The following is a 15,783-nucleotide window of genomic DNA, read 5'->3' as shown; positions in this document are numbered from 1 at the left end:
CTAGGCCTCTGTAGTTACAGCACCATGACACTAGGCCTCTATAGTTACAGCACCATGACACTAGGCCTCTGTAGTTACAGCACTATGACACTAGGCCTCTGTAGTTACAGCACCATGACACTAGGCCTCTGTACTTACAGCACCATGACACTAGGCCTCTGTAGTTACAGCACCATGACACTAGGCCTCTGTAGTTACAGCACCATGACACTAGGCCTTTGTACTTACAGCACCATGACACTAGACCTCTGTAGTTACAGCACCATGACACTAGGCCTCTGTAGTTAAGCACCATGACACTAGACCTCTGTAGTTACAGCACCATGACACTAGGCCTCTGTAGTTACAGCACCATGACACTAGACCTCTGTAGTTACAGCATCATGACACTAGACCTCTGTAGTTACAGCACCATGAGTCTAGGCCTCTGTAGTTACAGCACCATGACACTAGGCCTCTATAGTTACAGCACCATGACACTAGGCCTCTGTAGTTACAGCACCATGACACTAGGCCTTTGTACTTACAGCACCATGACACTAGACCTCTGTAGTTACAGCACCATGACACTAGGCCTCTGTAGTTAAGCACCATGACACTAGACCTCTGTAGTTACAGCACCATGACACTAGGCCTCTGTAGTTACAGCACCATGACACTAGACCTCTGTAGTTACAGCATCATGACACTAGACCTCTGTAGTTACAGCACCATGAGTCTAGGCCTCTGTAGTTACAGCACCATGACACTAGGCCTCTGTAGTTACAGCACCATGACACTAGGCCTCTGTAGTTACAGCACCATGACACTAGGCCTCTGTAGTTACAGCACCATGACACTAGGCCTCTGTAGTTACAGCACTATGACACTAGGCCTCTGTAGTTACAGTACCATGACACTAGGCCTCTGTAGTTACAGCACCATGACACTAGGCCTCTGTAGTTACAGCACAATGACACTAGGCCTCTGTAGTTACAGCACCATGACACTAGGCCTCTGTAGTTACAGCACCATGACACTAGGCCTCTGTACTTACAGCACCATGACACTAGGCCGCTGTAGTTACAGCACCATGACACTAGGCCTCTGTAGTTACAGCACCATGACACTAGGCCTCTGTAGTTACAGCACCATGACACTAGGCCTCTGTAGTTACAGCACCATGACACTAGGCCTCTGTACTTACAGCACCATGACACTAGGCCTCTGTAGTTACAGCACCATGACACTAGGCCTCTGTAGTTACAGCACCATGACACTAGGCCTCTGTACTTACAGCACCATGACACTAGGCCGCTGTAGTTAAGCACCATGACACTAGGCCTCTATAGTTACAGCACAATGACACTAGGCCTCTGTAGTTACAGCACCATGACACTAGGCCTCTGTAGTTACAGCACCATGACACTAGGCCTCTGTAGTTACAGCACAATGACACTAGGCCTCTGTACTTACAGCACCATGACACTAGGCCTCTGTACTTACAGCACTATGACACTAGGCCTCTGTAGTTACTGCACCATGACACTAGGCCTCTGTAGTTACAGCACCATGACACTAGGCCTCTGTACTACAGCACCATGACACTAGGCCTCTGTAGTTACAGCACCATGACACTAGGCCTCTATAGTTACAGCACCATGACACTAGGCCTCTGTAGTTACTGCACCATGACACTAGGCCTCTGTAGTTACAGCACCATGAAACTAGGCCTCTGTACTTACAGCACCATGAGACTAGGCCCCTGTAGTTACAGCAGCATGAAACTAGGCCTCTGTAGCTACAGCACCATGACACTAGGCCTCTGTACTTACAGCACCATGACAATAGACCTCTGTAGTTAAGCACCATGACACTAGGCCTCTGTAGTTACAGCACCATGACACTAGGCCTCTATAGTTACAGCACCATGACACTAGGCCTCTGTAGTTACAGCACCATGACACTAGACCTCTGTAGTTACAGCACCATGACACTAGGCCTCTGTAGTTACAGCACCATGACACTAGACCTCTGTAGTTAAGCACCATGACACTAGGCCTCTATAGTTACAGCACCATGACACTAGGCCTCTGTAGTTACAGCACCATGACACTAGGCCTCTGTACTTACAGCACAATGACACTAGGCCTCTGTAGTTACAGCACTATGACACTAGGCCTCTGTACTTACAGCACCATGACACTAGGCCTCTGTAGTTACAGCACTATGACACTAGGCCTCTGTAGTTACTGCACCATGACACTAGGCCTCTGTAGTTACAGCACTATGACACTAGGCCTCTGTAGTTACAGCACCATGACACTAGGCCTCTGTAGTTACAGCACCATGACACTAGGCCTCTGTAGTTACAGCACCATGACACTAGGCCTCTGTAGTTACAGCACTATGACACTAGGCCTCTGTAGTTACAGCACCATGACACTAGACCTCTGTAGTTACAGCACCATGACACTAGGCCTCTGTACTTACAGCACCATGACACTAGGCCTCTTTAGTTACAGCACTATGACACTAGGCCTCTGTAGTTACAGCACCATGACACTAGGCCTCTGTACTTACAGCACCATGACACTAGGCCTCTGTAGTTACAGCACCATGACACTAGGCCTCTGTAGTTACAGCACCATGACACTAGGCCTCTGTACTTACAGCACCATGACACTAGGCCGCTGTAGTTAAGCACCATGACACTAGGCCTCTATAGTTACAGCACTATGACACTAGGCCTCTGTAGTTACAGCACAATGACACTAGGCCTCTGTAGTTACAGCACCATGACACTAGGCCTCTGTAGTTACAGCACCATGACACTAGGCATCTGTAGTTACAGCACCATGACACTAGGCCTCTGTACTTACAGCATCATGACACTAGGCCTCTGTACTTACAGCACCATGACACTAGGCCTCTGTACTTACAATACCATGACACTAGGCCTCTGTACTTACAGCACCATGACACTAGGCCTCTGTAGTTACAGCACCATGAGTCTAGGCCTCAGTAGTTACAGCACCATGACACTAGGCCTCTGTACTTACAGCATCATGACACTAGGCCTCTGTAGTTACAGCACCATGACACAAGGCCTCAGTAGTTACAGCACAATAACACTAGGCCTCTGTAGTTACAGCACCATGACACTAGGCCTCTGTAGTTACAGCACCATGACACTAGGCCTCTGTAGTTACAGCACTATGACACTAGGCCTCTGTACTTACAGCACCATGACACTAGGCCTCTGTAGTTACAGCACTATGACACTAGGCCTCTGTAGTTACTGCACCATGACACTAGGCCTCTGTAGTTACAGCACTATGACACTAGGCCTCTGTAGTTACAGCACCATGACACTAGACCTCTGTAGTTAAGCACCATGACACTAGGCCTCTGTAGTTACAGCACCATGACACTAGGCCTCTGTAGTTACAGCACTATGACACTAGGCCTCTGTACTTACAGCACCATGACTTTAGGCCTCTGTAGTTACAGCACTATGACACTAGGCCTCTGTAGTTACTGCACCATGACACTAGGCCTCTGTAGTTACAGCACTATGACACTAGGCCTCTGTAGTTACAGCACCATGACACTAGGCCTCTGTAGTTACAGCACCATGACACTAGGCCTCTGTAGTTACAGCACCATGACACTAGGCCTCTGTAGTTACAGCACTATGACACTAGGCCTCTGTAGTTACAGCACCATGACACTAGGCCTCTGTAGTTACAGCACCATGACACTAGGCCTCTGTACTTACAGCACCATGACACTAGGCCTCTGTAGTTACAGCACTATGACACTAGGCCTCTGTAGTTACAGCACTATGACACTAGGCCTCTGTAGTTACAGCACCATGACACTAGGCCTCTGTAGTTACAGCACCATGACACTAGGCCTCTGTACTTACAGCATCATGACACTAGGCCTCTGTACTTACAGCACTATGACACTAGGCCTCTGTACTTACAGCACCATGACACTAGGCCGCTGTAGTTAAGCACCATGACACTAGGCCTCTGTACTTACAGCACCATGACACTAGGCCTCTGTAGTTACAGCACCATGAGTCTAGGCCTCAGTAGTTACAGCACCATGACACTAGGCCTCTGTAGTTACAGCATCATGACACTAGGCCTCTGTAGTTACAGCACCATGACACTAGGCCTCAGTAGTTACAGCACAATAACACTAGGCCTCTATAGTTACAGCACCATGACACTAGTCCTCTGTAGTTACAGCACCATGAGTCTAGGCCTCTGTATCAGACTCACCTGTGAGTTCGATAACGCCGGTCCATACCACATGAGAGCGTAGTTCCCAGGCATGAGCTCAAGCAAAATCTCATAGGTGAGCGGAGTGTCTTCTTCTTCCCATGCAGCACAAGTGACACTGAACTTTGTATTTAGCTCTTCGCCTTCCTGGGGTACAATGCCACAGTAGCCGCCTTTTGGTGGGGAGTTTGTAACGAAAGCGTACGTCGCGAAAGCCCAATTGCCTAATGATAGAAAGGCAGCGAAACATTAAGATAACGTTTTAGTTAGTTTTAGTAGAAGGCCAATGGATAAAACCATCCCCTCCCTGCAAAAAGGCTAAGCTCAGGTTTACCTCCTTTCCTTCTTGCTTCCACCTTAAGCACATAATTAGCATCTGGCTCAAAGACTTTCTTTTCGATTACAGCGTCCGACAGGTCATTACTAGTCAATGCTTTGTCTGGCCATACTTGTAGAGTCTCTAGTCCGAACGGGCCCGATCTGTAGGCGCTCCATCTGTATTCCAGGACAAGACTGGCGTAGTTACTACACGTCGTGCGTAAGGCAAGCCTCTCCGGCACAGTGACTTTAGAACCGCAGTTAAATAGACACCTAAAATAGGGCATAAAGTATTAGCCGGCAAAAACAAATTGTTGCAACCAACTTAATATTAATTTTCTTAAAACCAAAGTCTACTTGAATCTGTCCAAAAACAGTAGTTATATTTTAGAGAATTGCTGATAGAGAATTACTGATAACGAATTAATTACTGATAGAGAATTGCTGAAAGGAAGGGCTCTAAATGGAGGGCTCTAGGGTTATTAGCCGACAAGAACAACTTGTTGCAACCAACTTAATCAACTTTTTCAAACTTTTCTTAAAACCAAAGTCTACTTGAATCTGTCCAAAAACAGTAGTCATATTTTAGACAATTGCTGATAGAGAATTACTGATAGCGAATTAATTACTGATAGAGAATTGCTGAAAAGAAGGGCTATAAATGGAGGGCTCTAGGGTTATTAGCCGACAAGAACAACTTGTTGCAACCAACTTAATCGACTTTTTTAAACTTTTCTTAAAACCAAAGTCTACTTGAATCTGTCCAAAAACAGTAGTCATATTTTAGAGAATTGCTGATAGAGAATTACTGATAGCGAATTAATTACTGATAGAGAATTGCTGAAAAGAAGGGCTATAAATGGAGGGCTCTAGGGTTATTAGCCGACAAGAACAACTTGTTGCAACCAACTTAATCGACTTTTTCAAACTTTTCTTAAAACCAAAGTCTACTTGAATCTGTCCAAAAACAGTAGTTATATTTTAGAGAATTGCTGATAGAGAATTCCTGATAGCGAATTCCTGATAGAGAATTGCTGAAAGGAAGGACTCTAAATGGAGGGCTCTAGGGTTATTAGCCGACAAGAACAACTTGTTGCAACCAGTAGTTATATTTAAAAGAATTGCTGATAAAGAATTCCTGATAGCGAATTCCTGATAGAGAATTGCTGATAGAGAATTCCTGATAGCGAATTCCTGATAGCGAATTCCTGATAGCGAATTGCTGATAGCGAATTGCTGATAGCGAATTCCTGATAGAGAATTGCTGAAAGGAAGGGCTCTAAATGGAGGGTTCTAGGGTGGGGTTATTTCGTTGACGGATATGATTATTCATTAAATAATTTAAGTAAGTCATCTTTTTTGAATTGAAAAAAATCGTGATTAACTGTGGCTTTGTATTTGTTTCGTATTTAATCCAGTAAATGGTTGCGTGTGGTGACGGTTAACTGGTATTCCAAAGGGTTCTAAAATTTAAACGGGATTATATTTCATTATGGTGGTGAAAACGTTATAAATTTGGCAAATAAATTTTCATATATAATAAATGTATGTCGATTGCATACCTGATCTTGATGTTTGGAGGGTCTCCCGCTAACACTGTCACTCGTTGAATGGCCGTTGCCTGACGTCCATTAGTTGACGTCACAACCACCGTAAATTTATAATCAACAGACTCAAATAGCGCCATTTCCCTAATTACAAACACAGGCCTTTCACTTTCAACATGTCCAGAGATGTTCCCAAAACACCCATACCCGGGCTTGATCACATTTGTCACCTGGGTACAGTACCACGCAAACGAGAGTACATCGTTGCTAGGATACGCAGGGTCATGTGACCCAGAAGCGTCTAGGACAAGCTTAGACTGCCATCCATGCGATATTGCGGTACCGCCAGCGATGACAGCTTTGACTGCAGGGGTCGATATCTTAATGTATTTCTGTTCGGAGTTTTCTAGCCTGACGCCTTCCTTACTGTTAAGCACGACTTTCAGGACAACCTGGTAGACCCCAGGCGAAAGAGAGTATCCGGGTATGATAATGGAAGACTGGGAGCGAATGACGTTACTAGGCAACCTAGATACAATCAACCGAAGGTTAGATATTGAGTGTTTATTGCATTTCTTTCCTGAATAATTAATAGTAAAGGGTTATTGAAGGTTGAAACATTTAGAACGCTCGATCAAGAACTAACATCAGAATCGTTGACGGAAAGGAACATCTACTAATAACGACTCCTACTATGTACAGGAAGCTCAAAACCATTCTGCGAGTGACTTAACACTAAACAACTTTTTCTCTGTACTTACTGTATTTCTCTGGCGCTGTTTGGAGGCATCGAAGTATTGCTGTCAAGGCGTGTATCGACAACGTAGACGGTCCAGATGAACTCCGCCATTACGGTACTGTTGCAAGTCACATTGACCTCTGACGTCATTTCAAAGCTATTCCCATAAATCACAGTAGGGGCAGACAATATTGTGCTTCCGCCGCCAAATATGGTAATTTCGGGGATACGACAACCAATATCCGTCACTGCTACCTCAATCTGCAAAGCATGCCGGGACACCTCGTTCCAGGCCATCAACTTAGCTTTGTAGTTGCCGACTTTGTCGAACGTGTGATTGTATACGACTGAGTAAAACGAGAAAGTCGGATCAAACGGGAGCCTGGTTTGTGGGCGAAGGTATTTCTCGGCGGATACCAAAGAGTTATCGCTAGGTGTGGATAGAGTAACATTTTCACCGTTACCAACGTCCAAAACGAAGGAAGAACCATTTCCTGGGCTAGAGCAAAATACTACAAAAGTCACGGTTTTTTCCGGTCGACCAGGGCTATTGGATGCCAGGAATACGTCATAGATTCCTTTGACTAGCTTTACCTTAGTAGTAGCATATTCGTGCTTGACACTGTGCGAATAGGGATTAAAGGCTCTTACAGTAACTGTGTATTCACCAGGTAGCGGATACGAATGACTGACTGTCGATGGGCCACTGCTTGACTCGCCATCACCAAAGGAAAACTCAAACTCTAAACAGGAGTCGTTGACGTTCGATGCTTGAAGCACGACCGGGTATTCAAAGGGCAGAACGTCACGAAGCCATGGAGCAAACGCTGGAGGCTTGGCTTGCAGTGAGAGCCTTTCGATTGCGCTGATGATACGTACTGTGATGTACCGAGATTGACTACTGATGGAATTTATCACAAACATTCGAGCCCTGTAGCAGCCGGCAGCAGCATAAGTATATTCATATGAGGCAATTGACGTCTGAAAAGTTTTAATAGGTGATCTTTCTCCGTTTCCATAGATTATGTAATAGCTAGCATTGGTAGGTGTTTCATGTGATGTTATCTTAACTGTGAAAGTCACGCTGTTGCCGAGGGACGCCGTGAGATCAGAAGGTACCGATATGTTAGTGACAGGTACTTGGACTGATACATAAGCGAGGGCCGTCTCATTCTTCTTGGAAAGACGATTCCAGACAGTTACTGTAACAGGGAACATTCCGGTATGCGCATACAAGTGTCTAGATGTGATGAACTGTCGAGGTCCGCTTTCGTGTTTCTTCAGAGAACTTCCATCTCCGTAGGACCACAGTGACACGGCGTGGGATCCGTTCATCGTAAGAGCAGCCATCGCGGGGAATCCAATTGCCACATTCGGGTTGATGGAAAGCTTCAAATCACTTATTTCTTGAACCATGGCAATCGTCAAGCTGATCATCTGTGGTTTAGAAACTGAGTTTCTCGCTTTTACTGTCAACACAAAATCGCCAGGATAGGTGAAGTAACTACTTTTAAGCTCCACGCTTGTCGAATTGTGCGGGAGGTCATGTAGCTGGCCGTAATCTGATAACTCCGCGGTAATTTGTATCCTTGATCCAGCCGTCCAAAGCCATCCCACCTTCAAGGATTCCCCATAAACGGCATGTACTATGCTCTGGTTACCTAACTTGTAATCTAGACCTGAAAGTGGCTCGTCGACATCCATCTTACCTCCAGCTTGAACCGACCCAAGACTATTTTCACATGAGATTTGAAGCTGATAAGTGTTAGGGTGATGATAAAGATGTTGAATAGGTTTCCGCAGAGCTGTGTCATCCAAATTCTGAGATGTTTCGTCACCAAATTTAAGCTCGCAATTAAATTCAAATCCCTGCTCCCACTTCACCTGGATTTCACAGAGTGTTCCTAAAACGCAAGGACAAGCAGAAACTTTTAGTCCAATGATCTTGATGGGTGATGGGGGCTTCTCTACTGTTACAAGCAACGAAGTGTTTTTCTTTCCTAACTTGTTACTAGCAGTCACATGTACTCTAAAAACACCAGGGTAGGAGTACAGGTGCTCAACACTCGCATCTGAAGTAGACACTAACTCGGTATTATCATCGAACTCGTACTGGTAAGTCACCCCAGTTCCTTTCACAAGCGACGTTCTTATTTTCACAACCAGGGAGGAGTCCCCGAGCTTGAAGGTCGTTGGTTCAGCGGATGCATTTAGTCCAGTAATGCGTTCCTCGACTGTTACGTACTGTCTAATATCAATTCTGTCCACGAGGTTCATTGCTGTTAATTCAATTGCGAATTTCCCAGGAGATTTATATGTATGCGTGATTGTAAGCTGAGATGAAACGTTTACTTCGGGATTTCCATCACCATAACGTATTCTAAAGGTGACGTCAGTCCCGTTAGTTATTGCCCACTTGATAGTAAAGGATTCATTCATACCCACAACCTCGACTTGCCGAGTAAACTTCAAACCCGCGATGGCGTACTGGGCAGTGACAAGTTTTGTCCAAGTAGCTGCGCTGAGTTGATTAAAGGCTCTCAAAGTAACACGATACGTGCCCGGTGAATCGTACTGCCATACATGCTTTGTTTCCGTCGTTGTCACGTTAGCAGTGCCATCTCCCTTACTGACTTCATAAATGACATTCCCACCCTTATCCTTTTCCAGGCTCAGAATGACTGACCTTCCTATTACAACAGCGTCAGGGATATTTGCAGTGAAGCCCTCTATTGCTGCCTGGACGACAAATCGCAAAGACAAACTGTGAGTGCTCACCAAATTTCTTGCAGTAGCGTTAACAAATACTTCCTTCTCGTAGTTGAACACGTGATTCCTTGTTATGGTCGTGTTTCCGGTTGTTTGGATAGTTTTGTCGTGATATGTCCAACCGTCTATCTGCCAGTCAACCATAATGTCCGTACCGTTCAGTGTCCTTACTTTGAGCTGTTTGGTTTTCCCAAGTGCAACGTACCGTATGCCATTAACAACAGCGTCTGCATTGATTGATATATTCATTTCTTGGATCTTATCCTGCACGATGAGAGCGTAAAAGATGGTTAGATAACTGACAGAGTTATTAGCTGTAAGGATAATCTGTCGATTGCCTGCGACGAAATTGCGGTTAAACTCCAGAAGATCTCCATCAAAATTATATATCACAAGTCCATCACCAAAATCAACACGATATTGAACAGTGCTACCCGAATTCTTGGTGATGTTGAAATTTATAAGCTCGTTAGACTTAGCTGGGTTTGGTCGGGCAGTGATGTTCACACCAGTAACGAGATACTCTACCGAAAATGTCAGACGGTAAGAATCGGAGGAAATGGCGTTAGATGCATTGACAATGACGGTGTATTCGCCAGTCGCGTTGAAGAAGTAGGATATATTATTGTTTGAGCAGATGGCTATGAATGCCATCTTTAGGCCTTGTATACACCACTCAAACGTCAAATTATTACCAGCGGTGTACATAGCCTGGAACATCTTGGTTTGATTTACTTCTACACCAGGAAACGGCAAAATTGTCAGCCCAGTCACTGGAGCTATGATGAGGATAGAAACACTGGAATTAAGTGGGACATTGCTCGCGATGCGGCAAGAAACCGTAAAAGTGTTACCACGGGAGAAAGTATGAGTCACATTCGACGAATTGGCAGCAGTTACGATGGTCCCATCTCCAAAGTCCCAATGGTATTGAGTCAAGTCAAAGTTTCCTTTCAGCGCACAGGTAAACACGACGGAAGTATTGACAGGCGCCCAATCCATTGAAGAGGTCATTGTTACCGGGTCCTCGACTTCTACCAGAAATGATGTGTCAACTTCCATGGCAAGATTGCTTGCTATTAATGTGACGTTCACGGTACCGGTCTGATGAAACACAAACGTTGTAGTGTTACTTGCAGTAAAACCTACGGTTCCTTGAGAGCCAAATAACCACCGATATCGCACGCCATCGCCACTTGCCACAGAGGAGTTGAAAACTACGGCCAGTCCTTTGTAGACAGTCAAATGCTTTTTGAGTAACGATCCAAGCAAACCAGTTATCCCATTAGTGATAAGCACGGCAACTGTAGTGTTGACAGAGCTGATAGCATTGGATGCCTGAACATAAATCTCATACCGCCCAGGAGTGCTTAAACTGTGGTTGATGCGGTAAATCGTATATTCATCGAGACTGTTCGGGACAAAGCCTTCCCAGATAACCTCACCATCGACTGAGGCATTTCTCCATACGATGGAAAGGTTTGTTGCGGAAGTCATGTTCACACATAGTTCAACTTGGTGTCCTACGAGTGCCCCAAACGTTTCGAATCCCAGGGGATATACAGGACTAATTAAGACGGCTGGAACCTGGGCGATGACGAGGCGATTTACCTCTAACAGCGGGGTCAGTGTGTTGTTTAACTTCACCTGGTAGTTATGTAATCCTGGGCTCAGTAATACATGGCTAGCACGTGATATAACCGCTTCGCTGGCGATAACTTTCAGGAGGTACTCCACATGTCGCTCCGTGCGAGGCGTGGCTTTAGATATGTTAAAACCTTTGATGATATGACTAGAGTCAAGTGATGAAATCTCATATGCCTTGCCTCCGTTCCGATGTCCGATTTGACCACCTCCGTCGCTCACCCAACCAAGCACGTCTCCTTGCTTGACTTTACAGGCTTTACCATCTGAGAGGACGAACAGGTTGTAACCAAGATTGAGGTTAAACGTTCCCAACTCACAGGCGATAGTGTAGTCCATGACCGGGAGTGTGGTTATCGTGGATGCCATGTTGCATGTGCAGTTGCTAGTCCCGCATTTGACTTTTGTGATGCTCAGGACATTTGTTGGCGAGCAGGTATTGACAGGGATAGTGCAGGACGTGCCAACAGGAATGCATGTTAAGTTACTTGGGCAATACGTTTGGTTTGTGAAGTTACAGAGTGGTGTTGCGACCTAGAGAAAATTAAGAATACTTTGCTATAAGCATGAAATAGTAAGCGTCTATAACATCCTTCCCTCCTTCGCACAGGTTTTTTTATTATCTCCTCCCTAACAGCTTGGAGGGAAATTCTAGACTTTTTTTCTTCATATACAGTATGTCGAAATTTGATTTGATTCAAAAGGATCACTGTGATCTTCGTGCGATCTATGTCATTTAAGATGATGAAGATAATAAGTTTGCGCGCACGTCGTTCTTTCTACAAATGAAGGGTTAAAAACCCAGCAAGGGTAAAACGTTTGAGGAAAGTGTATAATACCTAACAAATTTTCTGTCGCAAGTCCTGCAGCGTTTCAAACACGCCCACGCTGTTTTGAAGCTTGATTTTTAATTACAGTTGTAAGCTTCAGCAGTGTCTTGCAATTCGACCATGAGAAAAAGCGCAAATGTCATGTTTTTTATATAAGATTTCTACGCAAATATTTTGTAGCAAAAGACAGAGCGCGCGCAAGCAACCGTTTTTAATGACTAATGAATCGGGTAAATTGGTCGATTTCCTTTACATTGGGTGGACAACACTCTACTCACAAACAGTTTTGCTGGTCCTTCTTTGACTCCATATACTTCTATGCTGACAATCAACGTCTCTGTTCGTATACTCGTGGATGGAACGAGTAATACACCGGTGAAGTTTGAAGAAACACCTTGCTGGCTCCACTGAGGAACAGGGTTCCCTATCTTTACATAAGATGGGTCTATAATAGAAAGAAGCTCATGTAACATGCAACAAATTTATTATGAGGCAGACATGGATTAGAGAGCAAAGGGGGAGGAGTGGAGGGGGGCGTAGTCAGACAGGCACAGAATGTGTGTTGTGTGTGTGTGTGTGTGTATTAAGGACCAAATAACATGTGAAGACAAATGAGAAATCCCTTAATTAGATCCTGTGAAAACATTTTTTTCATTAGAGTCACTCAAATTTTATGAGAAACGTAATTAATTCTGCAAATTAAATTAAATCTCATTAGATAAGGGACATGCTGTGTTTTTGTCACTGTCTGTGTTTATTTTTCAGAGTATATTAATAGTCGGACAAGGAATTTTTTTAAAGGGGAGCGTTTGTTATTGGTTTTTTCGACTACACAGACTCCCATTTTAGTTGAATCCATGATCTCTTGCAAGTTGTATGTCCCCCGGGAAAGAGCAAAAAAAAAAAATGGCAAGTTTTCCTAAAACAAGGTCTGGTTAACTTCAGTAAGCTTGAATTTGTGCATAGAGGTTCCTTATGTTATGTAAACCAACATACCAAAAAGAGTTTTTTTTTCTAATGGATTCGTCTTCGAGATATGAGGCTTGAAGTGCAATTTTCAATTATTCAAAGTATGAATTATCCTCGTCTTTGGGAAGAAGTCGGGCTCTGATCAGAAATTAAGCCAACTTTGCTCGCTAATATCTAAATTTCATATCTTCTAAATTTCTTTAAAATTTGAAATTAGGCTTTTGGTCAGAGGAACTCCCTGTATTTGGAATGTTGGGCTAATATATTGAGAATTGGAAAATTTCATGCCATTTTTTTTTTGCTCTGTCGTTCCCCGGTGGTAAAATACATTCGATATTCACCTGCCAGTTTACAGCACTTTCCCATATATGTGTACATTGAGTGAACCAAACATTATTTGTATTACCCAACAAACTAATGAGCAAAAAAAAAAAAAAACAAGTACTTTTTTTCTAGATAAAAACTAAAAGCCATTAGAGATAAACCTTATAAAATTCAGCCATCCACCGCCCAATCACAGATGCGTTCGCCCCGAGCCATCCATGACAGATGTGCCCCCAATTCTTTGGCCATCCTTTTAAAGTTGCATTCGCCCTAAGACTTTCGCCACCCCGCAATCCCTTGAAAGATGCGTTTGAACCGAGTCTTTTGCCACCCCTTGAAAGTTGCGTTCGCCCTTAGCCCTTGCCACACCGCCAACCCTTGAAAGATTCGTTTGACCCGAGTCTTTCGCCACCCGTTCAAAAATGTGTCCCCCGATTCCTTTGCCATCCTTTGAAAGATGCATTCTCCGGGAGTCTTTCGGCACCCCTTAAAAGTTACGTTCGCCCTAAGATATTCGCCACCCCGCCATCCCTTGAAAGATGCGTTTGACCCGAGTCTTTCGCCAACCGACCTCGGTGGATTCATAAAAAAACACTTCGTAGAAAAACTGTTAGCCACACCAATGCATTACATAAATAATAAAAAGTTGATAATTACATAATTAATCACACTGCTTTCCCTTGAGGTCAATGCGTGTTATTTGTATGCATTCTTTTTTGGGGGAGAGGGAGGAAAGAATTGCCTTCTGATGCTTTTCGCCTTGGAAACAAAGCGCATACAATATGTTTTGAAGACTAAAAAAATAAAAATGAGATAATACGGAAGTAAACAAATCGGGTACAGGTTATCAGACAAAGTATTCCAGGCTTTTCCTAGCGTTCTAGCCGGCTCTCCAGTGGGTTACTGTTTTCCGAAAACACTTATCTCCAAATAAACCCACTGCAGAACCGGCTAGCATGCCTTTCCTTTTTTTCTAGATGTTTTAAGAAGCTCGGGTGTGAGCATCCGGGGTAAGAGAGCGCGGGTCGTCGACCCGTCAAGTCTGTGACTTAACCCTCGCTTACCTGGTAAGGAGGCGGTGACTGGCGGTTCGTTGTTGAAGAGCCGAACCATTGATACGTCTGTCCCTTGATACACCTTCGTCTCACAGATAAACGGCACATTCGTTGTGACGACTTGAGGGCAATCCAGCTCGACAAATTTTACGCCAGCGCGGGTTCTTAGTTCAAACGCTGTCGTTTTAAAAGCTTTGGAAATAGTATTTCTGAGATAAATCTTTGTTGTTCCCCATCTTGTCGTTCGGAACGTGAATTGTTGGTGTGTACTCCTTGTAGTGGAATAACCTATTTCATCCTCGAGATCTACTGCATAACCAACGTCTGTCGTTGTTCCATTTAAGAAGGTTACTGTAAGGTTTACTTCAGAATACAGCTCGGTTAGCTCTAGAGATTTCTCCACTGACAAACGTCCTATGAAAAAGGTTGAATTGTACGCTGAATAGGAAGAATTCCCACCGCAATGTCTGGTGTTGTCTCCCGAGCAGGGCCGATCGCATTCATTGCTTACTCCGCTCTTTCCATAATCCCTTCCGCAAAAACACAGGTCGCCCTTTTGCAATCCGGCGTATTGGAAATACAGTTTACCGCAAATCTCTAAGCATTTCTTGGGATCCAAAGATCTGGTGTCATAGTCCCCCGCCGAAAAGAGCAAGTCACGCACTGGCCATCCCTCCTTAAAACAGCCAAGGTAAAGCGAATCTGAAATCAAAATATCGGTTTCAAGACTTTTAGCCAAGTGATGAGAAATTCCAGGGCAATGTTTAAATATCACAATATTTTATTAAAGTAAACGGTTAGGAAACGGTGAATTAGATTGATAGAATCACTAATAGTTGTGTTTACTATGCGGAACGCTAAATGTTCAAATCAATTATATTAAGGTGTTCTTTTTGCTGAAATATAACTCTATCCGTCTCGTAGTCAAAACCTATCGCCGCATTAAACAAAATAACTTTTGGCAATGGGAGATCTACGAGATATTCTCTGAGGAGGTTTTGTTGTTTTGTTGATAGGAATTAGGCACAGAGCCACTGGCCGGACGAGTAATCAAGTTAAATATGATTGATATTGTTTTACAGCGCCACCAATATTTAGGTGTTTGCGACACTTTAACGTCAAAGAAAAAAAAAATAAGGAACAAAACATTGTCTACTCTTTTGGGGTTTGGTATAGTTTGTTCTGCTTATTAAAGTTGGCAAGGAATGGATTAATCGCAGGTCTACTCTCAATTGTTCTCTACCTTTAATCTTAATGAAACTTCCCTTTTCATTTTAAGAAGGACAATATTTTCTTTCTTGAGGAAACACTGCC

The 15,783-nt window shown here is 44.0% G+C and overlaps 1 protein-coding gene across 2 annotated transcripts in view; it reads right to left on the bottom strand.

The window, feature by feature from the left end:
- LOC5516763 (polycystin-1) overlaps positions 1-15,783 on the bottom strand; it is a 30,440-nt gene that overhangs the window by 12,900 nt on the left and 1,757 nt on the right. For both annotated transcript variants that reach the window (XM_032386640.2, XM_032386641.2), the window contains exons 2-7: positions 14,479-15,171; positions 12,400-12,566; positions 6,901-11,825; positions 6,155-6,667; positions 4,609-4,865; positions 4,275-4,498 (exon numbers count right to left, since the gene is read on the bottom strand). In XM_032386640.2, coding sequence (XP_032242531.2) covers positions 4,275-4,498; positions 4,609-4,865; positions 6,155-6,667; positions 6,901-11,825; positions 12,400-12,566; positions 14,479-15,171 — 6,779 coding nt within the window. The remainder of the gene's footprint in view (positions 1-4,274; positions 4,499-4,608; positions 4,866-6,154; positions 6,668-6,900; positions 11,826-12,399; positions 12,567-14,478; positions 15,172-15,783) is intronic.

The sequence above is a fragment of the Nematostella vectensis genome, chromosome 2 (assembly GCF_932526225.1).
Source record: "Nematostella vectensis chromosome 2, jaNemVect1.1, whole genome shotgun sequence".
Classification (NCBI taxonomy): Eukaryota; Metazoa; Cnidaria; class Anthozoa; order Actiniaria; family Edwardsiidae; genus Nematostella; species Nematostella vectensis.
The sequence above is the reverse complement of the archived record's forward strand: the minus strand, read 5'-3'. Positions and strand labels throughout refer to the sequence as shown.